General features: G+C 39.3%; 1 protein-coding gene across 7 annotated transcripts in view; it reads right to left on the bottom strand.

The window, feature by feature from the left end:
- TGFBR3 (transforming growth factor beta receptor 3) overlaps window positions 1-26,664 on the bottom strand; it is a 178,446-nt gene that overhangs the window by 20,583 nt on the left and 131,199 nt on the right. For 6 of the 7 annotated variants that reach the window (XM_073357091.2, XM_073357089.2, XM_073357087.2 and 3 more), the window contains 9 exons: window positions 23,202-23,370; window positions 20,706-20,853; window positions 15,408-15,597; window positions 11,582-11,907; window positions 10,747-10,899; window positions 8,184-8,324; window positions 7,868-8,041; window positions 3,146-3,445; window positions 1,622-1,742 (listed from right to left, as the gene is read on the bottom strand). In XM_073357091.2, the coding sequence (XP_073213192.1) occupies window positions 1,622-1,742; window positions 3,146-3,445; window positions 7,868-8,041; window positions 8,184-8,324; window positions 10,747-10,899; window positions 11,582-11,907; window positions 15,408-15,597; window positions 20,706-20,853; window positions 23,202-23,370 (1,722 nt within the window). The remainder of the gene's footprint in view (window positions 1-1,621; window positions 1,743-3,145; window positions 3,446-7,867; window positions 8,042-8,183; window positions 8,325-10,746; window positions 10,900-11,581; window positions 11,908-15,407; window positions 15,598-20,705; window positions 20,854-23,201; window positions 23,371-26,664) is intronic. The other variant, XM_073357088.2, reaches the window with a different exon arrangement.

Raw genomic sequence — 26,664 nt, 5'->3', positions numbered from 1 at the left:
TAAGTGCTGGACCTGGGTCATCTTCCTGGCTATTGCCCTGCAGCACGGGAGCATTTCCTGCACCAGAGATTGAGGAATCTGAGATGTCCGTAAAGGCAGGATTATGGGTAGGCACAGAGTGGAAGATGGCTCTGATTGTTAGCTTTAAGTGAGCCTGAAAGAAGCCAGTTTGGGCAGGTGGATCCTCATACGAAGGAAATGATGTTGGTTGCTAGGAAGTAGGCTAGGCCCAGCTGCTTGAATGAGCCATGGAGGAAAAGCTGCACCATGGAATCAAAGTGGAAACACCAGAGAAGAGTTCCTGTGAAGCATGAGTGGCAAAGGCATGAGTTGTAACCGAACAACAGGGGGAAGATGGATGGGAGTATCAAAGATGCAATGCCTGAGCTGCTCATAGCTCCAAAGCAGCAGAAAAGTTGGCCTATAGCTACAGAATTGTAGGTGCTGGCAGGGATGTGAGGAGGGAGCAGAGTCCTCATCTCCCAGGAGCAAGCTGCAGTGGGGAGAAAGTATCAGACAGGCTGTTGGAGGCTGAAGGAGCTTCAGGGACAAAGACTGTTGATTACAAGTGAATTAGTTCAGAAATCTGAAGGATGGATTTAAGTGAGGGTTTTGCTGACTCTGGACAGTTTTTGGATTAGACCTTTTCAGTCACCCTCGCTCAGAGCATCTAGTACAGAAACAGAGTTTTCTATCTGCTACCCAGGTTCTTCTCCTTTTCTTCCTGAACCTCCTCTCTTTAGTGTTTAGACTTTTCTTTTTCTTTCTTAGAGCAAGAGAACTAAGTCAAATGCTTCATGTTTACAAGAAGGAGACGACAAAAGAAAACCGAAGAAATGTGGATGGGCTGTCATTTCTATACAGACCTTGTCAGCCCCTTTGCCTCCAGACTTCTTGGCAGGTGGAGCCATAATGCTGTCTGCTCTAACTGCCTCTGGTGGGATGACGGCAGAAATGGACTATTTGACAAAGAGTCATGTGCATTTGAAGCAGCACATCACCCAGGAAACGACACATTTTCATGACTCTGTTCTTGGAGTTTTTTGTAAAGATGCTAAAAGAGTTAAACAAACCCCAACAGAAGAAAACGAATGAAACACTACAGTTTCATCTCTTCATTTTACTGAACTAATCTTCTAGTGGAACTGGTTTCCCTCTAGCTACCTCTTTACTTTACAAACCCCTCAAGCTTTAATATTTCCAATACATTGGCATTTCAATTAAATTATCATGCTTAAATATTTTCAGCCACAAAGAAGAAATTATACAGCAGACAGTAAAGCATTGCTTTCAATTTCCAAACCAGAATTAATTGCTAGAAGCAATTCTTCTACATTAATACTTATGAAACCTATATTGTTGTAAAACATAGGAAGAGTATTCCTTTCTCAACACCAGCCAAATTACATTTCCATAAAAAAAGTAAGTAGCTGCGGGCGTTCAGATAAGATGGTGGACTGTATCACACAAATATCTCTAAATGAACACATTTTATAACAAGAGCACCCTTTAAAATATAAAATTGTATACTCCTAAAGCTATCTTTTTTTGGACTACAAATGGTTATATGTTTTTTAATGCAACATATTTACGTTAAGAAGTTCAAAATGTATGTTGGTACCTTTTGGCTTTTCTTCATGGGTTATTACAGCAAGGGGCTTGGTGAAAGTTTTCTTATTGTGCATCATGGCCAAGATCATATCAACATTGAGTGAGGTGCAGGCTTCGTCAGGAGGAATGCACTGTGGATGGAAACATGTGAGGTCAGGGATTCACTCAAAATAAAACACAATATCAGCCAGAGCAGCTGCACAGCTGCCTCATTATCAGTGTTTGCTCAGTATTGTTTACTAAAGAGAAACAGGAGATCTGAACGTTATCAACCCCTCCCAAAAACAGTCTACGTAATATACTGGCAAAGAAAACTTATTCTCAGCTAGAATGTCCAGATGTCCCGATATTAGGGGCTTTGCCTTATATAGGACCCTATTACTCTCCCTATTCCTGCCCCCCCCAGCCCGATTTTTCACACTTGCTGTCTGGTCACCCTATTCTCAGCTGCATCTTAAGATATAAACTTGCTTTAGTGCTAAATTACTTAAAACTCTATTGAAGTTTTACTATTGAATTGTTGCTGTAATAGTTGCATATTAGGATATCAAAGGCTGATGTTAATTACACAGAGGGTCAATATCTTCAAAGAGCTCTCACCTCAGTTTCCAAAACTACCTTCACTTGTCACAGCTAACTTTTGTACTTATTGAGTAATTAATTGATTTTTCATATACAAATGCTGTGTGTATATGCAAATCCAGGCTTCTATACAAAAATTTGGACACACAGATTTACAACCACAAAAATAAGGGTCCACTTTTGAAAATCCAAGGGCCAGTTCTGTAGCTCACTAGTGCATATATAGCACAATAACGTATGAGTCTTTTCTTATGTTAAAGAACTACTAAAAATAACTCAAATTTTAGAAGTTTACCTAACAGTTCATTTTTTTACAAAAAGATGTATTTTTTGTTATATACTATTTTTAAAGTAATAGTTTGGGCAGCAGTCTCTACAATAATCAAACAGGAAATGTTAATTCTACTTAAATATATTGGAGTGATCATTCAATACAGAGCATTTACTATAAATACAAAAAAGTAACCACACTGAAATCTGGAAAACAAATGCTAACATTTACTTATTTCCCATCGAAGTCCTCCTGAGATGGTCCAACCTTACAGGTCACATATGGATGTTCAAAAACAATTACAATATTATCTCAGCAGGCTCTGGAAAATTAATGTTAATTTTGTTTATCCTATTGCTGTGTGATCTGAATAGAACAGATAAATCTGGACCACTCCCTTAATGAAAAGCAATCTCTGTTTACCACATGTAACCACTTACTGACATTTTAAAGTGGAAAATGTAGACCATGTGATCAAGATTCAGCATAGCTCTGAATAAAAAGAACTTATAAAAATTATCAGGTCCACTGATAAAATGTTCATTACACTAATCTAAGTCTATAGAATCTTCAAATAGAAAAATCAATCTCAGGAACTACTATGATCTGAACTTGTTTATCTTGTAAACAGTCTCATTTTTTAATCTAAATCTGAAAGCTTAAGGAAGTTAAACTACTGACCTTCGGCAGTCCTTGAGTGTCTTTTTCTTTATTTGTACACAAAGTCAGCTCACAATGAAGAAAGAGCAATGAGATGTTGAATATAGGTTTAAACACAAAGCTAAACCTCTTTTTGTCCATCTGTGCATGTGGTATAGGAAAGTTCACCTTCTGGACATTGTAGAATTTAACAGATTCATCTTTAGGACAAATGTTTTCTATGATGGTGTAATCAGATATCATATCAGGGTTTGAATATGGTGAAACAAAACATGTTTGGATTGCAAAGCCCAGGGCTCTGTCAGCTTTCGTCACAGAAACCTGCATATGAAAAATAATTTATTAAAAACTTAGCAGTGGCATTTTTGTTAGCAGCATTCACATTTTGGATGATTATGGGGTTTTCAGATGCCAGTTCCAATCAAATATTTCAAACCTAAATTGTGAGGATGTACGGTCTAGTATATACTTAAAGGACAGATGACAAGTTTTGTGAGTTCAAATCCAACTTAGCCATTGTCTTGGCATGTGATTTTTATTTTTTTTTTTTGGAGGGTCAACCCTCCCTGTATTTCAGCCAGCTCACCTGAAATATCCAGTGAAAAAACAGGCCCACTCAGTAGAATGAATGCTAGATTGGAACTGAGTTTTTGGGAAAGGGGAGGGCACTAACACCACTCTCCCAATAAGTTTACAAACCATAGTAGAAGGCTATGGGAGCTGATTACAAGTTCCCCCCTGTTGTATCTGCATTAATCTTCACTTAAATATAAATGAGAGCATCCATAAGAGGTGGGGTGGAGGGTGGTCACGCTCTTGGTTGATTTCCCTTAGTAACTTTCCTAGGAGAACCTGGGTAGACGCTTCCTCAGGGAGATCCAAACAAGCTAGGTGAATGCGTAACACTGCAGCAAATGAAATTTGGTGCTGAGAAATGCAAAATACACCCTTCTGCAGCAGATAAGACGCTCAGAGTGTGAAGTGGCCCATTCATCTGATGGATATTCTTAAATTAAAAAGTACACTTCAAGGTGATAAATGAAGCCAGTAACAATACCTCTTAGATGTGATAACTGTTCTGCTCATAACAATGGATGTTCTCACTTGCTCCTGAGTTCCTAGATGTCTGTATAATTTACGGAGCATGCCCATTCTTAATCCCTCCCCCCAGGTCCCAGTGGTATATACCTAATGAAAGGACTGAGCATGCCTGTTCCCAGAGCCTGGTACAGATTCAGCAATGAAGTGAGCGCAGTAATTAGAAATAAAAAGCAATACGTATATAACACATGGGGAGAACAGTACAAGCAACATGAATTAGAAGTTATGAAGTGCAGAAAATTGATAACGGACGCAAAAGATATGAGGGGAAAGTCCATAGCTGGCAGCGCTTAGCATAATAATGAGTTTCTAAAATATATTTTATGAACTAAAGAAATGCCAGCAGTAGTATAGCCCCATTACCAGATGTAGATGGTAACACTTAATGATGAAGACAGACAAACGTGTGTAACAAATATTTCTGTATTTGGAAAGAAGCAGGATGATGCACTTGTATCAGATGAGGATGATGAACAATTTTCTAGTCCATTAGAACTAAAGAGGATGTTGAACAACATCTTATAGGACCAAACCTTTTAAAATCTGTAGTCCCAGATAACTTGCACCCAAGAGTCCAAAAAGATTTGGCTGAGGAGATTTCTGGCTCTCTGATGTTAATTTTTAAAAAATCTTGGAACATTGGGGAAAATACTAGAGGACTGGAGGAGTGCTAGTGCTATGCCAATATTCAAAAAGGGCAAGTGGGATGACCTGGGTAACTATAGGTCAGTAAGCCTGAGGTCAATCCTGGGCAAAATAATGGAAAAGCTGATACAGGACTGGATCAATAAAGAATTAAAAGCGGGAATATAATTAATGCCAATCAACATGGTTTTATGGAAAACCAATCTTGTCAAAAAATGTGATTTCATTCTTTGATAAGTTATTATGTTTGGTTGATAAAGGTAACTGCATAGATGCAATAGACTTAGACTTTAGTAAGGTGTTTAACTTGGTACCACATGACATTCTGATTAAAATTAGCACAATACAATATCGATAAAGCACACATTAAATGCATTAAGAACTGGATGACAGATCTCAAAGTAGATGTCAGTGAGCGAATCCTCATCATATGTTTCTAGTGGGGATCCATAGGAGTTGGTTCTGGGTTTGATATTATTCAACATCTTTATCAATGATGTGAAAGTAAATATCAAATCTGTGGGTGACAAAAAGATTGGCGGAGTGGTAAATTATGGTGATGACAGAGCACTCATGTAGAACGATCTGGATCCCTTGGTAAGCTGGGCCCATTCAAACAAAATGCATTTTAATACATCCAAATGCAAAGTTATACATCTAGGAACAAGGAATGCAGGCCATACCTACAGAAGGGGGTGGGAAGAGGGGGGACGACTGTATCCTGGAAAGCAGTGACTCGGAAGGGATTTGGGAATCCTAGTAGACAAACAACTCAACAGCTCCAGTATGATGCTGTGGCAAGAAGGGCTGGTGCAATCCTTGGATGTATAAATGGGGGAGTAATGCAAAGGAGTAGGGAGGTAATTTTACCTATCTGGATGGCACTGGTGAGAGTGATGCTGAGGGGCTGCGTCCAATTCTGGTGTTCACATTTTAAAAAGGATACTGAGAAACTGGAGAGAGTGCAGAGAAGAGCCACAAAAATGATTGGAAGGTTGGAGAAAATCCCTTAACATGAGAGAGAGAGCTCAATCTGTTTAGTGTATCAAAAAGAACGAGAGGTGATTGATTATAAAGTACCTCAACAGGGAGAAAATACCAGATAGTAGAGGGGTCTTTCATCTAGTGGAGAAAGGCATAAAAAGAACCAATGGAAGCTGAAGGCAGCCAATGTCAAATTAAAAGTGAGGCACGGGTTTTTTGGTTTTTACAGTGAGGATGATTAACCAGTGGAACAAACTTTCAAAGGAGGTAGTGGATTCTCCATCTCTTGATGTCTTCAGATAAAAACTGGATCCTTTTTTGGAAGATATGCTTTAGCCAAACTCAAGTTGTTAGGCCCAATACAGGAGTAACTGGGTGAAGTTTAATGGCCTGTAATATACAGGAGACCAGACTAGATGATCTAATGGCTCCTTCTTGCCTTAAGCACTATGAATTATAACATTCTGAATTTCATCCAGTAACCAAGTGATTTTAGAAGAAAAGTAGGTGAGCAAGGATGAGCAAAAAGTCACCACATAAGAAAAGAGATAAACAAGATCTACACAGACAGCATGTGAGATGATTACAGAATTAACATACTGATAAGAAAAACCAAAGCAGAGATAAAGGAAAAATGCACAAGTGATTATAATAAAGAAAACAATTCTTCTAGAAACAGAATCTACACAGGAGAGACAAGTACCAGGTCCTTAGAGATTATGCATGAGTAATTTATTGACGAAAGAGATGGACTTTTTCCAAACAAACACTATACAATGTTTTTTCTATCAGCGGAGGATGGAGGAACAAATGCCTGAAACAGATACTAATTTTCCACTGTGCAGAAAGGAGAAACAGAGAAAAACACATCAAGCTCATCCCAGGACAGGTGATAAAGAAATTAGAGTATGTGTTTGAAGAAATAACTCCAAGACCAGACAAATCCAGAGCCAGAGGGATGCATCCCAGAATGCCAAAGGAAGTTGACAATCTTTGTCCAAGTAAAAAACTAATACCTTTTACTTTAAAAAAAACGTATCTAATGTTGATCTATTTTAACCTTGCTTCAATTTCTTTTGGTGTATTTTTCACAACAGAATTGTAAAGTATTTGAAAGAAAGTAATTTTTATAGGTAGAGGACTAACAGGCAACTAAACATTTACAGAAGCACATAAAATGAACTGTTACACTAACTGAAAGTACTAAAAATCATATTTGAATATTGTTCCCAACTGTGTTTGTTAAATATCACTGGCAATTGCTGCTAGAAAGATGTACTTCTGTTTAAAGAAGGTTTGCTTATATAGTGGACCTTATTTTCTAAGGTCTTCTAAGTACATGGGCAAGCTCCTGTGATATTCTCTTGTCATTCTACTTAGTTGGTATCTTACTAACAAAGATGCATATCCAATATAAAGATTTTCACAGCATATGTTAACCACTGAATAAAAACAATAATTTCTTATAAAAGAGGAAGTTTGACACCTGTTTGGTATACCAAAATGTGACTGGAAGTGGCTTAAAGGTGAGATGGAGTTATGATGACACTGTTAGACCCTTTCCTCCACCATGTAACCAATGGGGGGAAGGGGAAGCTATAACTGTTTTGTACATAGCTTCATCTGGGAAATGCAGCTAAGCCATATTTTTGTATAAAATGAACTCATTCCTCACTGACAACTCTTTGTTTACCAGTGTTTGTAATTATCCAATAAAAGTCTGTAAGAGCTAAGAGACCAGATTCAAATACTGTCCCATACTGCATATCTGATCAGAATGACAGACTTCTTTTAGTTAGATTTACCCATTTTGAGAGGATTTTTTGGTCTTCATCACTAAGTATTATCTTATTAACCTACGATGTCCCTTTTGTGAAACCACAGAAGTACACACCTGTCTGAGAGAGGCAATCACACAATGCCAGTTTACTGCAGGCAAGCACAAACTTGGCTAAATTTACATGGCTTTGCGGAACATTTTGGCTAATCTGAAAGCCTTTCAAAGTTTGTTACCTCAACATAAATCTGTCCATTCTCAGCAACAGAGAAGAGTCCTTGTGAGGGAGCAAGGAAGAGGTCTGTTTTATAAAGCTCCATGTTGAAGGTCACATTGCTGATAGGGGGTTCAGGAGGCGCAGGATTAAGTGAGCGTTTGCCACCCTCTGCCTGGTGGAGTGTGCAGTTAAACTAAAACAAACGAAACACAAATAAATCCCAGAACTTTTGCCCCATGCAACCCTCCAGTAGGGTCATATGGGATGGAAATGAGAACAGAATTAGGCCATAGCTAAAAACTTTAATTTCAATATAAATATAAGGTATTACATACCACAACTATTTCAGGCCTGCTTGGAAAGGTAACATCTGCTTCATCAGTGTCTCCTGGAAATCCATTATCACCCGATTCCACATCTTCATCATCAATTCCCCAACCACTACTTTCCACTGGTGATGACAGCTGAATAACAATCTACATAAAGGAAGTGGGAAGTAGAAACTGAAAACTTTCTTACAAAGGTGATTGTGACTCCCTTTTCATGTTAATTGTTTCTTCCTTTCTTCAGAACATGAAGACCAAGAAGTTGTGACAGCCATCCCTGCAGCCCAGCACTAAGCTTTTAAAGTATGTATACTATATATGCGGAATAACCTTCAGTTTGTTCCCAGATGTCAAAACCAGTAGAGCCATAAAACTGCTCTCTATGTTGGAAAAGCAGCCTGGGTATTGGTATGTAAATGAGCATACCAGCAGTCCAACTCTGCTTCTGGAATTTCTGTATCCAACACTGCTAAAAGAAGCGGTTCTCTGAAATGGATTAACATACCTTCCAACATTCAATAACTGACTCCTGGAAAAATCACAAAAAGTTCTAGCGGTTAACAGGATTTTCTCCTGTAAAATCTCTGTATCCCCCCACCCTCCTCTTTATTTATTTAATATTAAAGGCATAAGCCAGAAAACTTGCTATCCCATTTCACACTTCTCTCTTCTCTGGACCCCTACCTGACCCCTCTTTTCCCCTCTTCCACTCTGTTTTTTCTCTTTCCTCTGAGACACCTTCTCTTTGGTGCTCCACTCATCCTCTGTCTGCTTTTCTCTCTCTCTCTAACCTTCACCACTAAGCTTCTGTGTTTCCCCATCTGCTCCTCCATTGCTCTTTTGCTTCTCTCACAACTTCAGCTTTGTTTTCTCAGATATAGCACAACTTCTAACAAGTGCCATTTTCTTCTGAATTGTTTGGACACCTCACCCTTTCTGCAGACTGCTGAATCACCTTTCAGTGGGAATTCTCCCAAACCCTTGGAAGCTCGGGAAATTGTACAGTAACGTGGAGCTCCAAATCAGTTTTTTTACTGAGAGGTGCTCAGATCAGTTTTAGTTTGACCCACTCTACGGACTGGGTCCAGACACAAAGTTTATATTGAGATGTGTATTTTCCACAGTTTTGGGGTGTTTAGGTTCAAGTTTTTGGTTTGGGCCCATCTCTAAGTCAAAAGCTATTTTGTCTTGCCAGTACAGAATAGTTTTACCCAGGCTAGGTCTGATCAAGTGGCTGTAGCTATTCTTGGGTTTCCTTTATTTGCCAGGGATACTGCAATGTGCTCAAAACCCCCAAAAGAGTAAAACACATCAGTGCTTGTTGGCCTGGCCTGGCCAATATCCATTCAAGTTCACAGCGCAACTGCTGTGCAAATTCTGGTAGTAGAAAGCCTAGAAGCAAAGTGGGATTCTTTCTGTGGTCACTTACCTATCCGTATCCAGATTACATTCCAAGCATGCAGCTGTATGAGAATTCTGAAACCAATTTTCAAACTGGGGGGCCTATCTTGGGTGTTCAGATCAGCACTTAGCTATCTGGGTACCCACAGTACCCATTCAAGTAGTTGTTTGGGTACCCAAATTGGGGAAGTGAATTCTGTACTTGGATTCAAACTTGAAGTCAAGGCCTGTCTTGCACACAAATAGATGAGAACTGAATATTTATTTTAAAACACATACTTGTAATGAGGCTAATGCTCATGTGAAAAGTAATAAGTGACAACAGCATACAATACTGCCTTCCTGTATCCAGAGAATAAACACACTTGAAAGCACATTTGAGGAGCTTATTGGTAGAGTCCACCAGCCTTTCATTGTGGAAGAGCTGGGTTCAGGTATTACGTTAGTGGACACAGGTGAAAGTGTGTGTTTTAGTGGGCACTTGTTCCATTGTAAAATAGCACTACACAATTTGCCATGACCAGCAGTCTGTGCTCAGGAAAAGCCCAGGCCTTCATTGAATGGCAAAAGAGCAAGATAGAAGCCTGCACAGATTGGACCACTCCCCTCAATTTCAGCAGCATTATTCATTCAAAATTGTAAAAGAAAAATGTTACCTACAGGAATTTTAATTTATGTAAATTTATATTTTCTTTTGTGATCATACATTTTTGTTGCTATACCAGCTCAGGGCTGACTTGTGCCAGTAGGGTGGGTGGGGTACTGCAGAGTTGCCCTGGGGGAGCTCAAGGAAGACTTGTGCTTCCCTCTCCAAGCAGCATGGTGCATGAAGGAAGGCTGCATCATCTTTTGGAATAGTGTAGCCAGTTCCCCACAGTGCACTTGGCTTGCTCCAATGCCTAGTGCGGAAGAGGGGAACACACACTCATCTCCTCCCACTCTCTTTGGGATGTCATGTGCACCCAGCAGCACACTGAGGGAGCAGCCTTGCACTTTCCTAAGTACACGGACTGTAACTGTGACTGGCCCTAGACTGGGCATGAAAAGATTGAGAAGGAGGCACACCTCCTGAATACTCATACTAGGGCCAGTCACAATTTGGTCTTTATAGCCTTATTGTGCCATAACAACACACAGCAAAGAAAAACATCTCTCCTTATAAAATACTCACAGAGTTAAAATAAACTATGTTATCCAAGGCATAGCCTATCTGTTGAGTCCCACAGCTGTGCAATGAAGATTCCAAAATGAAATGGGTACCATTCATCTTCGCTTTACAGGCAGGATCTAGTAGTGAGAGTTCTGTCCCTGTGTAACCATTAGCCTAAACAATGACATTGCATAAGTGGCTGAAACCTCGGTGAAAATACAATTGCATGAGATACATACAAGTTATACTCTTATTTTAAGCAGAGCTTAATATATTTTTGCATGACTGTTAATAAGATTGCCATTGAACTGCATGTCCTGTGACATTTACTACAAAATACTGCCACACAATGACATTAGTTGTTGGAACAACAGAAGGGACAAGCATCACATGGAGTAAAAAAAGAAAAAAAAAAACCCTACATTTTCATTGTTTGTCCAAAGCTGAACTTTAAAAAAAAAAAAAAAAAGTCTTATTCTGTACAAGACTTCCATCCACAATGCAAATTATTCCTCCCTAAGGCACAAACAACCTCTGTGTAGAAGGTGAAGGGTAGGAGAGCTGTAGATGGCATTTTTTTTTTTAGGGATCATAGTGGATGTCCATCACAGTCCCAATCTATAGTCTCTGGCATCCACCAATTGCCTCTTCACATTTCCAGTTGTGAAGAGCCTGTAGAACCACCGGTCTACAAATTCTGGGACAGGCCAGAACGCAGAATTGGGGGAAAGAATTTTTGCCATATGTTTCCCCTTCAATCTGTGGGTTATCTGGCATGTGGCTATAGGTAATGGCTGGCCAGGATCTGACCTTCTGTAAAGTGTTTCACAGTCTGGGATTAAGAGAGCAGACTAACCTGCAGGGAGTCTTTTTCTACGGCAACAGTCATCATTTTGTCATCACATTTTACTGAGAGGGCTACATCAATGCTTCCCTGAACCTCTTCAGGTTCTTCAGATTTTTGAAGCAGTTGCTCATAGAAACGACTCATTATTGTGTCTACTGTATCCCTTGATAAGGAGATTCCTTCTCCCATCTTATCATGCCTTCCTCTGTTAATGTGAAAAGGAAAACCCAGGCCGTCGCTTAATGTGGGCTCCTTCAGAGCAGGCAGAGGGTTAGTACCTAGCAGTTCGGTCAGCTCTGGGGGAAGAAAAGGGTGGTCTTCGTCTTTCATCTCTTCTAGAAACAGAAAAGAGTAAATCAAATTATTATCATAGAAGATTAGGGTTGGAAGAGACCTCAGGAGGTCATCTAGTCCAACCCCCTGCTCAAAGCAGGGCCAACCCCAACTAAATCATCCCAGCCAGGGCTATGTCAAGCCGGGCCTTAAAAACTTCTGAGGATGGAGATTTCACCACTTCCCCAGGTATCCCATTCCAGTGCTTCACCACTCTCCTAGTGAAATAGTTTTTCCTAATATCCAACCTAGACCTCTCCCACTGCAACTTGAGACCACTGCTCCTTGTTCTGTCATCTGCGACCACTGAGAACAGCCTAGCTCCATCCTATTCGGAACTCCCCTTCAGGTAGTTGAAGGCTGCTATCAAATCCCCCCTCACTCTTCTCTTCTGGAGACTAAATAAGCCAAATTCCCTCAGCCTCTCCTTGTAAGTCATGTGCCCCAGCTCCCTAATAATTTTCGTTGCCCTCTGCTAGGACTCTCTCTAATTTGTCCACATCCTTTCTGTAGTGAGGAGTCCAAAACTGGACTCAATACTCCAGATGTAGCCTCACCAGTGCCGAATAGAGGGGAATAATCACTTCCCTCGATCTGCTGACAATGCTCCTACTAATGCAGTCCAATATGCCAACAGCCTTCTTGGCAACAAAGGCAAAAAAATCCCCAAGTCCTTTTCTGCAGAACTGCCGCTTAGCCAGTTGGTCCCCAGCCAGTAGCAATGAATGGGATTCTTCCATCCTAAGTGCAGGACTCTGCACTTGTCCTTGTTGAACCTCAAATTTCTTTTAGCCCAATCCTCCAATTTGTCTATGTCACACCGGACCATATCACTACCCTCTGGCGTATCTACCTCTCCCCCCAGCTTAGCGTCATCCGAAAATTGTATTGTATTGTATCCCTTTCATCATGTTCTTTATAATTTGAACATTTCCTACCTAAATGTGAATGCTAATTAATGAAACCACTGTGATGATATCTAACAGGTCACTAGTTCTCTGACGCTGGCAGACCATCTCAGATTAGAGCAATAGGGCAATTCACTTGTGTATGAATACCAAAGAAATGCTAAAAGGTCATAGTGTGTTCAAACTAATTCACTTGCTAGTATAGATCAAAAGGAAATACTAATGTTATTGTATCCTCTTGTCTATTTCCTGTGCTTGCTATCCTTATACTTAATTAACCCTAAAACAATAATGTGTGTTAATTTTTACATGTAAATTTACTTGACCTGTAAAACTACATGAAAACTAATGAAGGATTGTTTCTGGCTATTACATTGTCTTTACATTATATTTACCCATTGGAGACTGGAGCCTCGGAAATGTAAATGAAAGATTTTTTAACTTCAAAGCAAGGGCCATTAAGCAAAAATGGAAGATACACAAACTCTGTTTGTTTAGTCAACAGTGGCAGAGCCCATGCTGTGTTAAAAGCACTTTCCAGACTGTTTTCAACTATAAGAAGGAACTCTGGGAGGAATTCTGCATCTCTGATCTATTTGGATGCTGTCAGGAGGCGTTCCAGATATAAGACAGAGGTCCCCAAAAATATTTTGGGAAACCATGAGAGACTTCTCTAAGGTGCCACAAGTACTCCTTTTCTTTTTGCGAATACAGACTAACACGGCTGTTCCTCTGAAACCTGTCATTATAGGAACTAGCAGACATTACATCTCTGCTATCAATTGGACTTACAAACTGTGACACACCTGTTCTATATTTTATCTTCTTTAACCTCTCAATAACTCTAATTCCTTTTTCTTTAGTTTGATAAAAGACATTGGCTGTCAGCATTGTTTTTGGTATGAGATCCAGAGCATCCATTAACCTGGGGTGAGTGACTGATCCTTTGGGTTGGAAGAACCTACTGTGAGGTGAATTTTGGTTTTAATCACCTTTCATCACTAAGTCCAATTTGTCTGAGTGGCAAGATATGATGAAGAGCCTAAGGGGATTTTCTGTGGCTCCATGGTAAGGCTAATATAATAATCCAGGAGTGCACACTTGGTATTAGTTTGGTAAAATTTAATTATAGAATATAACACCAGTTTGGGGTATCTGTCCTGTTTTCTGACAGGCCGACCTGACTTTGGCACTCTTGGTTTTGAGCCACATCCTAGACACCGTGTCAAACATTATCCAGAATAACTGTCTTGCAGGACCGCAAAAGCAACAGCATCTTCATATTTACTAGATGACTACAACAATTTTTCCTTTATAAAATGCAGTAGTGGATGATGGGCCCAATCCTGTAAGTCTTTAATTAGGCATATCTACTACTGGAATTTTGTTTCAGTAAGGACTGAAAAAGGACTTCAAGGAATGGGCCTATTATCTGCAAAGGGTAAACAAATGAGAAGGAAACATCACAACCAATGAATACGGTATATTCATTTCAACAATGCTGCTGTCACACATCAATTCCTGGAGTAAAATTTTACTGTTACCTGCCAGTGTAAATCCAGAATTAACTCAACTGGAGTTCCAGACATACACCAGGGTAACCTCAATATTCAATCAAGTTCTCTTGATTTACACTGGTGGGCAAATAAGAGTAGTATTTGACCCTAGGCTCTCTGCATTGTTATTCAGGGTTGAAATCACAACATCTGGTCTTAAGCAGTTAATTATATGGAAGCCACACAACTACTCTCGATACACAAATATAAGCTTTTTTATTATGTAAAACATTATTCTCAATGGGCCAAATTCAGATCTAGTGTAAGAGTGGCTATTACTTAACTAAAAGAAAAGGAGTACTTGTGGCACCTTAGAGACTAACCAATTTATTTGAGCATAAGCTTTCGTGAGCTACAGCTCACTTCATCGGATGCATCCGAGGAAGTGAGCTGTAGCTCACGAAAGCTTATGCTCAAATAAATTGGTTAGTCTCTAAGGTGCTACAAGTCCTCCTTTTCCTTTTGCGAATACAGACTAAAATGGCTGTTACTCTGAAACCTGTCATTATTACTTAACTGGCTTCAATGGAGTTTGACCCACTTTTGTCATCAGTGACTTTGGTCCAATAACTATCTTTTAAAAGCCTTTCGATTTACTATCTTTGCCCAGGCTCTTCTGTTGAGACAATTTTGTGTGTAAACCATTTAAAATAACTCAGGGAAATATTATGTTCATATTTGAAAGACAAAGCCAGACTAACTAACAACCTATCCAGCCATTGGCAGTCCCTAATTCCAGGGATCACTGAGTACAGTTAACTGTATTAGCTTCAGGTTGTGGTAAATGCAGCTACTCAATTCCACCCCAATATTTCAGGTAATAGCACAGTCTACTGGGGTTTCCTACTAGAACTCTCATAACTTTTTGGGGGTAAGATTTTGCTGACTGGAAGATGTGAGCTCCCTTGGTGTTTTAAGCTTGGAAGTATTGAGATCCCAGTGAATGAAACCTCAAACACATGAGGCTCTGTCAAAATGTCACTTACCAAAGAGTATGGTATGTTTTTGTATATGATAAAAATCCACATTCATACTTACCACTGTCTTCAATTCGTAGATGGAACCTATTAGCTACAGGGGCTATTGTGTAGGAAGTAACTGGGCTATAGCCATGGTCATAAGCCCACTTAATCAAATCCTCATGAGACGAGGGAATATCAGGTATTACTAATTTATTCATAGTCATAGATCGTTCTGTTTCTTTTCCAAAGCCAATACTGTTTGGTGCCTGCATATAAAACAGAAAGAGACTGGTTCCGTGAATTGGCACTTGAAGCTTTTTCCAGTCATAGAAAAATGAATTTAAAAATATGAAAGATCATCATCTATTGCATTTGGTTTGTCAACATATTTTACCCTTTCCTACTAAAAGTTCACTGGGACAAACATATGGCCCTTAATATAACCATATAATTTTCAGACCATGAGTTGAGGTGAACCACAATAAGAGACCTGATTTTTTCAAATGTCCACCTTGCCTCACCAGTCACTGGGGTGGTGTCATTTTAATTATGTATGCAAAAATCTTCACTGTACCACTAATCAGGTCTCCTGCACAGTATGGTAGCAATGAAAAAGGCACAGCCTACGACCCAATCCTTTATGGTACAGCTGCATATCATCTATTCCATCTTTGAAGCCAATGGGACTTGAGGACACTGAGACCCAGATCCTTTGAGTATTTATGCACTAACTCCCATTGAAATCAGATGGGCCTCAGTGTCTCACTAAAAGAGGCTCTTAGAAATTGATCCTCTGAAGTACTGAATGCCTCCCGAAAAATGCTGAGCATCCTCAAACATCACTGTAAATTTTTCAGTCACTGGAAACCTACAATACTCAGCACCTTTCAAAACTATAGCTAACTATAAGACATGTTTAAAAATATATATAAATACCATGTATATTCTCATAAATACAACTTGTGCATAACTTGATAAGCTACAATATGAATTTATTTGTGTACACACTTTTCATAGTGACATTACACAACAATTTCCAGCTGATTACAGATGTCCGTCATCTTTCATTTTATTATAAATAATTATGCTAAATTTCAAAACCTCTCGTTTATATCTGCAAGTCAAAGGGATAAAACAAGCATCTCTAGCTGTTACAGGGTAAGACAAAATATTTGCTGTTATTCCACTTTAAATTTATTTTAAATATTTGGCATCTTGAGTTTAAACATATATTTACACAAAATTAAGTTCAGTAACAATCACATTAACTACAGACCAAGCTGAATGCGATAATAATGTCCAGTAAAGAGGAAAATGCACCACCTTTTAACTGCTGACATGTGCCTGCATTGTATTTTCTGTATGTAGATCATACTATTTTCGTGCTGCACAAAAAACACTTTCATTTCCAAGCCTGATTATTTTCTCCATCATATACGCTGCACTTTTGCTAAAATCCCCATTTGTTTCCCATTTTGTTTGCCATCAACATGACCAAATCTTAATCCTTTCCCACTGTAGGACTTTAAAAGATTTACAGTGCTGATCTGTCTTTGCCAGCTTGCTGCAGGACATTTGTCATATCTGCCTGCTGCTTCAGATTAAGGTTCAAAGAAATACATTTCCTCTTAAGGTGTCATCAACCAAGTTTTCGGACAAGGAGATATGAGTAGGTAGGTCCGCTGATAAAACTAAAGGTCCAATCCGACATTCTTTATACTCTCAACTTCCAGAAAAGTTAATGGAAATTCATTATCAGGCTCTTTAAACATAAAAATTTGATATCTATAGTTTAAAGATCATGCTATCCGAACAAAGTATAATGAGAAGCGAGCTGGGTGATCTGTAGCCACAAAGTTTTCTGCAGCATTATCAATATAGGAAAATCCCTCAAGAAGGAGGAAAAAAAAGGAAACAAGGGACATCCCAATTTTAGTGTCTCATCTTAATGCCTTGGTTCAAATTTTTACTTTTCAGCAGATACTAATCTGGATACAGCTTCATATACATTTCAAATAAACATAGTTCTGACTGGCTGGAATTACTATATGCCCCAAATTTGCCATTATTTCCCTTTCTGCCCTCACTTTTTAAATTTTGTTGTTAGGACAACACAACTGAACAAATATTTTTGTCATAACTAGCACTGGCCTATTTTAGTATTTGTTTGCACCTCTCCATTGCCCACTGAACCTGCACTCCTTCACTCCTGTGCATAAACCCAGCAAGACTAAGTGTAGTAACAAGGGTTGGCAGAATTGGGCAATTCATTTGTATGCCCTGTCAACATCCTGGTTCACACCTTGAGGACCCATATTCATAAACCATTATGTGTTAGAGATAGAAAGCTATTTACATATTTTCCAGATGTTCTTGTGAAGATGTAACAGCAGTTTCCGCTGGTAGGTTCCAGAATCTTTTCTCCTTTATACTTGGCAGGCATCCCAAAACAAATACACAAACAAACACAGCTACCCCAAATGCAGTCTGAAATGAATGGAGACCATTTCAGAACTTGGCATCATTTATGGTACTTGGTTATTTTTTCTTATCCAAAGCACAGTCCTAACATTTCTTCAAGTGTTTAAATCTTTTGGTTTTTACCCATTCCCACTTGCACTTTTATATGCTAAAATGAATGGGAGATAATAGAACTTGGCAATACATTGTATATTCTCTTCCTCACCCACAGCACAACCTATAGGTTTGCAAAACTTGGTATGCTTGAATGGAGTGGTTAGAACGCCAGGCATTCCAAGTGGTGTTCTACATGTGTGAGAGAAAATAATTTGCATTAATCTACCCAGGTACAATACCAATTCAAATATGTAATGCCGTACAAAATGGGCCAAATTCAGCCACGCTGTGAGTGGAACTGTGCCCACTTACCTCAGGCTGAATTTGGATCAGTGTGCACTATAATTTTGTAATTCCTTTTTCCATACGAAATACATTACTGGGCTGTAGTATTTAATCAAAAATCTCATGAGCATAGCAAACTGTGGGATGGACTAGATGACCTAATTGGTCTTTCCATCTCTAATTTCTACGAGTCTATGAATCTGGACCTTAAACTCCCTTCCCTGGTTTAGAGGCAGCTTAGTATTCACCTTTCACTGTTTGCCAGTACTTTCTCCCAGGACAATTGTGATTTGTGCTGAGGGCAAGTTAGGAAAATTCAGAAGTGTGGAACTGATTCAGCTAATAAACGAAAAAGAACATAATGAAACATTACCTAATTGTTTTGTAATGTTTTTACGCAATATCCAAAATTGGGCTTGGAAAGGACTTCATCTGAATAAAGGAATAAACACAGCCCAATTCTTGGATGAGAACTGTAATGTATAGTCTTCTTGAATGATATGGAGACATTCAGTTCTTTCCCCCCATAATTACTGTAGGCCAAGGATGTATATTCAGAAAGGGACACATTTTGAATGACACAATGGAGGAAATATTTGCCCAAGAACTTTAGCATGGAAATAAAAATGATCAGATGTCCTAACATTTCAAAATGTAATATTGTTTCCTGTTTTTGTTATGCTAAATGAGAAACATTACATTATTGTTCATCCACTTAACCAGGATGGACAGGGATGTTGTCCCTATCCTGTTTGCCAGAAGCTGGGAATGAGCAACAGGGGATGGATCACTTGATGATTACCTGTTCTGTTCATTCCCTGTGGGGCACCTGGCATTGGCCACTGTCGGAAGACAGGATACTGGGCTCAATGGACCTTTGGTCTGACCCAGTATGGCTGTTCTTATGGTCTTATGAAAGAATACATTTTATCGTTTTTATTGAATATTTAATTGAACTATAAAAAGGGACCATGTTAAAAAAATCAGTAATCTTGCTTTGTGCTCTTAACACCCAAACATTTGAGACATTTTACTGTCCTTTAGGATTTCATATGACGGCAAATACATAAGCCACAAATGGCAATTTTTTCAGGTAGCTACATGCACATGCAATTTAGGTTCTAGCTGCCTCTGAGCATGCAGTGGATTTGCTCTCAATCCTACAGCATGCAAAAATACTCCTTCAAAAAGGCATAGTTTCAGTTTATGTCTAAAACATTTAATAGCAAATTCTACGCAGCAATCCCGAATGAGAACTTAAACTCTTTTGTTTTGGGGGGGAGGGGGTGTCCCTGTGCTTACGGATGTGCTAAGCTCAGTAAACTAAGCTTGGGCTTTCCCTTACTGCACATGTCTACCCAGGGCACACTTTACCCTTCCACACACTGGCATGGGAGGGGAATTTTGAGATGTCACACAGGATGTCACAAAGAATAACTTTTCCTTCCATAGCTTGAACATCCTTCCTGTTTTCCCTTTACTTCTCTTACCCCCAAGATGCTGCACCCTGCCTACAATTCTCCCAGGAGATCTAGATTCAGCTCTCTCCAGGGCCTGTAGTACTGCTCCTGAATCAGCAAGAGAGGAGAGCTGCCAAGCAAAGTGATGTTCTTATAAATGCACTACAGCTCACAGAGTGTCCTGCAGTTAGCTTGCAGCACTTAACCATTAGGACATAGGTCTGGCTCCCAACAAAGATATCTTTTATTTAGCTTATTAAGCTAAACAGAGAGCATGCAATGTAACTAATCAAACATGACAGATATGGGCCATGCTGTTTATATGGTCAAGATCAATCTATTTTTCACTAGGGAAAGCTCATTATTGTGTTCTCAACCAATATGGTGCTGAGCCAAGGAATATGCATCAGGTGTCTTTCTGAAATGGAACTTCCAGCTATGCCTAAATATGGATTTAGGAGTCTAACTTCAGGTTTGAAACCCTGTATTTGCAGCCTGAGCAAAGGTGAGGGCGGTCTGGCCAAACACTATATGTGGGTAGAAATGTTGGCAAGGGACAGCCTAGCCATGAAGTCCAGTGTTATTCCCAGCATAAGCAGAACTAACCAGTTCCCACTTCTGTAGGAGATATGGGTGTGTTACTTGTAGTTACGATTATGCCCTTGCAGGCATCTTGCCAACTTCTGAGATGAACTTATGAATTCATTCACTGAGGTACCGGCACATGAGAAGTGAACGTGTAAGGAATCTGCATACATCTCATGGATGTCAGATAAGTGGGAGGGATTTACGTTCTAATCAGCAGCACTGTCCATACCTGGCCCAAATGTCACCAGCTGCGAGAAGAGTTTTTCTGTGTATGTGTTCCTCTGTATATATGTAGAGACTTCTGAATGCTGCTTTGTGAAAAGTGCTAATAACTCAGGGATGTTAGCTAGGAGGAAGAAAACATTCGGCGAGCAGTATGTTATTGTACTCTAACTCATTCACATAACATATTAGCTATTAACAGCATTTTGCCTCTTGAAAAATTAAAAAATGCCTTAACTTACAACCACTTCCAGTTTTCCCTGAACATCATGTGACTTGATAACCCAATTGACAGACTTTTTACACTTGAGGATAAGTATGAGGTCCTTGACAAGCATGACGTCTGGTTGAGATGGTCTAATGTCAATGATTATATCCACCTGGAAAGCACTGTATGTGGAAAATAAAGACAAAGTAAGTCCAGAATGCCAGAAATTTTCAGCTATCAAACTTCTTCCAGTCCATCATGATTCCAGTGTCTGGCCAGCTGATTAAAATCCTGGAGATTATCCCAGGCACCACAACATGTGCAAAACAGATTGCTACTTCACACACTAAAACGATTTTACATAACAGAATCAAGTGCTTTTTCAGACTAATAATTATTGTTCAATATTTATCTCCTATTTACAGAAAGTTTTTGTTACTTGTTCCAGCTGTTTGCTTTATACAATATTTTTACCTCATTTCAGCCAAACAAGTCTTAAATATAGTTATTTCAGTTTTCCATGGGTATAGATATATTGAAGATCAAAATCACTCCATCGTACCAAAAACCAAAATAAACTAGGCAGGTTCAGCAACACAAAAGAGTACAAATAATGTATTTTAGTAATACATCTGCCTGTGCAGTTAAACTGTAGAAATTATTTTCACTTAAAATTTTGCATGTGTTGTAGAGTTATTATACTATCGTGTTTAGTTTACAATACTTCTAGATATATAGTTATTTTAAAAAGAAAAGAAAACAGACATCCAACCTACTGATTGCTGGAAAATTGAGGAATACAATCCAGGTTTTTAACAGCACAGTAAAATAAGTAGAGCAAGTGGATTTGTACCCAGCAATAACATTTCCTGATGCAGAATATAAATTCAACAGAAAATCTTCATTTCCATCATGATTTTACCAAGTCGTAGACCATAAAAGTATGCTTGTTGCCAATTAATAGGCCTCAACTAAACTTTGCATTTTGATTTAGTGTCTCAGGGGCCTTTGTCTTATCTCCTGTAGTTATGCACATGTCCCTCTTAGTTCCTGTTGGTTTTTGTGTAGCTCAGTGGGCATACACTTTGCACAGACAGCTGCCCTTTCAACATAGGCAGCATCTGGGCATATAACAGGATTGAGGCAGGTTCTGAATTAGTACACTTCTTCTTTAATTGTAAGTTTTACTAGTACATTTAAACTAAGAAAAATGTGCAGTTTAAATATCTGAAAAGTAAACTCCCATTACGCACTTTCAGCCAAAACCAAGACCCAGATCTCCACTCAAGCAGAAGGCTGTAACTGGGTATCTCTGCATGAGACCTGTGGTGGCAGTGATGGAAAGGAACTGCTCCATAGAAGCTTTGCTTCAGCACAATGTCTGAAGGAGCCCTTTATTCATGCCATGCAGCAACAAATCCATGGGCCCTACCCTGCCCTTCTTCTGTCATGACCCAGCCCCCCCCTCAAGTTCCCAGGCACTGCTATTTAAGGAACACCTGCAGAGCTGGGTTCAGCATCATGCTGGGTATGTGCAAGCCCTGTGTAGCCCCCTCCCAAGCCAACTCCTTTGTATAATTGAGGTGTACCAATTCCACTGCCAAGGAGATGGATTTGCTCTTAATGAAATAACTAAATTTGGACAAAATTGGGTAACTTTTAGAGATCTGCCTGGTCTCTTCGGCAAGCAGACATTAGTCTCTTTCCATTGTCTTTGAGGAATACACACTTCTACTGGTGCCTGTGGAAAAGTTGCACTGCTATGCTGACAGCGAAAGACAGATTTTATGTACAATAACAGTACTTAGCACCTATATAGGACTTTACAGGTGGGATTTAAAAAATGCTCCACATTGGCCTAACTCTGCTTCCATTGAAATCAAGCAGAAATTTACCATTGACTCCACTGTGACCAGTTAGGCTACAAGTTAATACTCTTTCCAAAAAAAAACAACCCAACAACAACAAAAAAACCACACCCCAAAATTTGCCTTACATCTTCATGGCATTTTAGCTAAGCTGAATACCCTAGAAAGCAATACTGCGAGGAAAACGGAGTCACAAAGGTTAAATGATTTGGCAAGTCACTGATAGTGCCGTGATTACAATTTGGGAGTGCTCGCTACCAGATAATGCTCACTTCTTTGTGCCAGATGAGTCCTCTTGAACACTTCAGGCCAGACTCTGCCACCCTTACTCTGTGGTAGTCCCACAATTTGAATAGGAGTTCTGCCTGCAGAACAATGGCAGGATATGGCCCACAGGAACTACACTTTACTTTTACAGTCCAAACAGGAAAATGAATGTATCATTTTGAGGCATCAATCCAGGGTCGGGCTCCAATATCCTTCTTGTACTAAACATCTCAGATGTCTACCTAATTTAAAGTATAACCGGTCAGATTCTTCAACTCTTTCTTATAATGACCAGGAAGTCCCATTCATTTTATTTTTGATGGACACTAGGATTTTTACTTTAAGTTATAAAGTAAACTTGTGAGGATTAGATAACTAATTTGTGGACACTTTACCTGTAGGGATTGGAGTTTGGAGTGATTAATTCAATTATATGAACCTCTCTCTCTTGGTCTGTGGCAGACATGAGACACCCCTCCGCTGTCTTTGGTTGTAGATATCCCGCAAGATAATTCAGAGAGAGGAAATTCTTTTCTATGTTGCATGTGGGAGGAAAAACTTGATCTGGGGAAAAAAAAAGTATACACATCTTCACTGATATATATGTACCCCCACCCAACACTCACTCACTCCACTTAAATTCAACACTTCCTGATATAAGTATATTTACTTTCATAAGTATGGATGATACACCAAGAATCTTGAAAAAAATGGTGTTACTATTCTAACAATACAGGATATCTCTGAAGCAAAAGCTATAAATAATTTATAATTGACAGTTTCCATTTACAACACTCAGACATCTGAAACAGGTGTAGTAAAGGTGATATCTGAAAAATGACAGGTGTAGTAAACTTTCTTCAGAATTAATAAAAGTACAGTTAATTTGGTGCACTGTGTTAAAAAAATATTTCTTCTGAATGTAATTCACAGAAAATATTTAAAAGGGATACCTTCAACATAAAAGCTAGACTTCCTTCCTTCAGAAATGTTTTTAGTCATTAGTCATAACATCCAAGATTAATATAAGTGAAAGATCAGATATTTTCTCTCTCTATTTTCAGTTTTCTTACTTTGTGTGTTTGACCATACGTATACCCTTCACACAGCAAGAGGGAAAACGGATTATAAAGTCACAACAGATAGGTTCAAGGGCAAATGTGGTACCTGAAACTACTATACTTCTTTTTTTTTTTTAATACTGCTGAGATTTCAAGTTGACGGTGGCCTTTTGAATCTGTGATGCAAAACAACAGAAACAAGAGTTTGGGGGCCAGATTTTTAAACGGGGTCTGTAAAATTGCGTTCAAAATACCAGTATTTCCATAATACTACTTTCTGTAGGACCTTTCATCCAAGGAAGTGAAAGTACTTTAACATAAGAATTAATCTTCATGATAAGCTGTGAGGCAGTTATCCTCATTTTACAGATGGAGACACTGTGGCACACAGGTTTTAAGTGACATGTCCAAGGTCATACAAGAAATCAGTGGCAAGGACAGAAATAAAACCCCAACTCCTAGCCTTTGCTCTAACCACAAGATTATCCTTCCAAAATAGCAGGATGAACAGTTACTTAGTTTTCATGAGCAAACTCAGGATATGGTGCAGACAAAATTGCACAACAGACCTAGCTCAGTTTCTAAAACCACTTGTAACATTTGGTTCTCTATGTTATGGCTGACATCATCCTTCAAGTGACTTCTAGTTTGGTACATAACTTCTTATAGAGACTCCTGCAATCCCTAGGTATAGTGCAACCAGCTAAGATGGCTCCTTTCCCCAACCCTGCACAAAATGGTCTTTGAATACTCACTTTGCTTCCTCCTCTAGATAATCTTTCTATCACAACTATATGAGACTACATTATGCAGGCTGCCCAACAGGCTCCCCCAACATCTGTTATGTGCCGGGCCAGATGATGAGCCCTGAATGCAGCTGCAATTCTGCCAACTCCTCCCACATAGCAGAGGATGGAAAATGATCCATACTGAACTCAAATAAATAGATATTTAACCCTCAGCAGCAGCACTGTAATACATTTCTTGCCATAAAATAATTGCCTCTCAGTAGGTCATGGATGATCACCACATGCTTTATATCATTAGCCACCGCAAAGAGCTTGATTCCTGTTCCTGGCATCTTCATTAAGTGTTTCTAGAATTTTCAATCAATCAATCTGTTTCTCCAGCTGCCATTGGTACTGAGACTCCTCACACTGGGCCTCTTCTTGATAGTACACTCTCCCTCTGCTCTTCATTTTAACTCTATCTCACTGGCTATTTGACATATACATGTCGTTTCTTTTTCCTCCTCAAAAAAACTGTTTACTCTTGCCACTGCTAGTTTCCAAGACACTGATTGTAACACAAGATAAAAGGAACCCCATGCTGTCTGCCCTTGGTCATTATTTTCTAGTTTATGAAAACAACAAGGAGTCCGGTGGCACCTTAAAGACTAACAGGTTTATTTGAGCATAAGCTTTCATGGGTAAAAACCTCACTTCTTCAGATGCATGGAGTGAAAGTTACAGATGCAGACATAAATATACTGACACATGAAGAGAAGGGAGTTACCTCACAAGTGGAGAACCAGTGTTGACAGGGCCAATTTGATCAGGGTGGATGTAGTCCACTCCCAATAATAGATGAGGAGGTGACAATTCCAGGAGAGGCAAAGCTGCTTTTGTAATGAGCCAGCCACTCTCAGTCCCTATTCAAGCCCAAATTAATGGTGTTAAATATGCAAATGAATTTTAGTTCTGCTGTTTCTCTTTGAAGTCTGTTTCTGAAGGTTTTTTTGTTCAAGTATAGCTACTTTATATCTGTTATAGAATGTCCAGGAAGATTGAAGTGTTCTCCTACTGGCTTTTGTGTGTTACCATTCCTGGTGTCCGATTTGTGTCCATTTATTCTTTTACGTAGGAACCGTCCGGTTTGGCCAATGTACATGGTGGCAGAGGGGCATTGCTGGCACATGATGGCATATATAACCTCTGATGGCATATATGATCCTTCTCTTTATGTGTCAGTATAATAATGCCTGCATCTGTAATTTTCACTCCATGCATCTGAGGAAGTGGGTTCTAGCCCACGAAAGCTTATGCCCAAATAAATCTGTTAGTCTTTAAGGTGCCACCGGATTCCTTGTTGTTTTTGTGGATACAGACTGACATGGCTACCCCCCGATACTTTCTAGTTTATGAATTTTCTAGTTGTTTGAGAGGGGGAGTTTACGGTTTTAATAATCTATTTAACTGGTGTTTAAAAAATGATTTATGGAGTGGTTGGTTTACGGCCTCTGCACCTTCCTGTAATCTCCAGACAATACTACTATGGAATTTGTTGTAAAATATGCATGAAAGAATACATGATAGGGTATCTGGTCACAATATACAGATGCCTTGAAACACAGTTTGCCAAAGTGTACCCACCGGAATTCTGCAATGTAGCCGGCAGCTGCTTCATCTTCAAAGCCTGCCAGATTGCTTGGATTAATATGGAATACTGTACATTGGGACCTGTAGTTTCTGTGGGTAGCACTTCCATTTTAAAGATGAGAGAGGCTGCATTCTGCTACATTCTGTATGAATTGGGTGTTACCCTTGGGTTCTTGGCCAATGTGACCCTAAATTAGTGCTCCTGGCTTAAGAGCATTAGGAGCCATTACTTGCATCACCTTTCCATGATAAACCACTGTTGCCAAGGGTTTAGAATTCAGCTGTAAAAATTCCATCCAACTGGAACTCGCCTTTCAAAGTCTAAGTCTGGTATGAGAGAAAGGTTTGGGATTTCAGCCCAGGAGCAAGCAGAGAAATCTCTCTGTCACGCATGTTGGTGGTTTAACTCATTTCTTTGC

Source organism: Lepidochelys kempii, chromosome 8 (genome assembly GCF_965140285.1).
Source record: "Lepidochelys kempii isolate rLepKem1 chromosome 8, rLepKem1.hap1, whole genome shotgun sequence".
NCBI lineage: Eukaryota > Metazoa > Chordata > Testudines > Cheloniidae > Lepidochelys > Lepidochelys kempii.
Note: the sequence above shows the minus strand (reverse complement) of the source record. Positions and strands in the feature narration are given on the sequence as shown.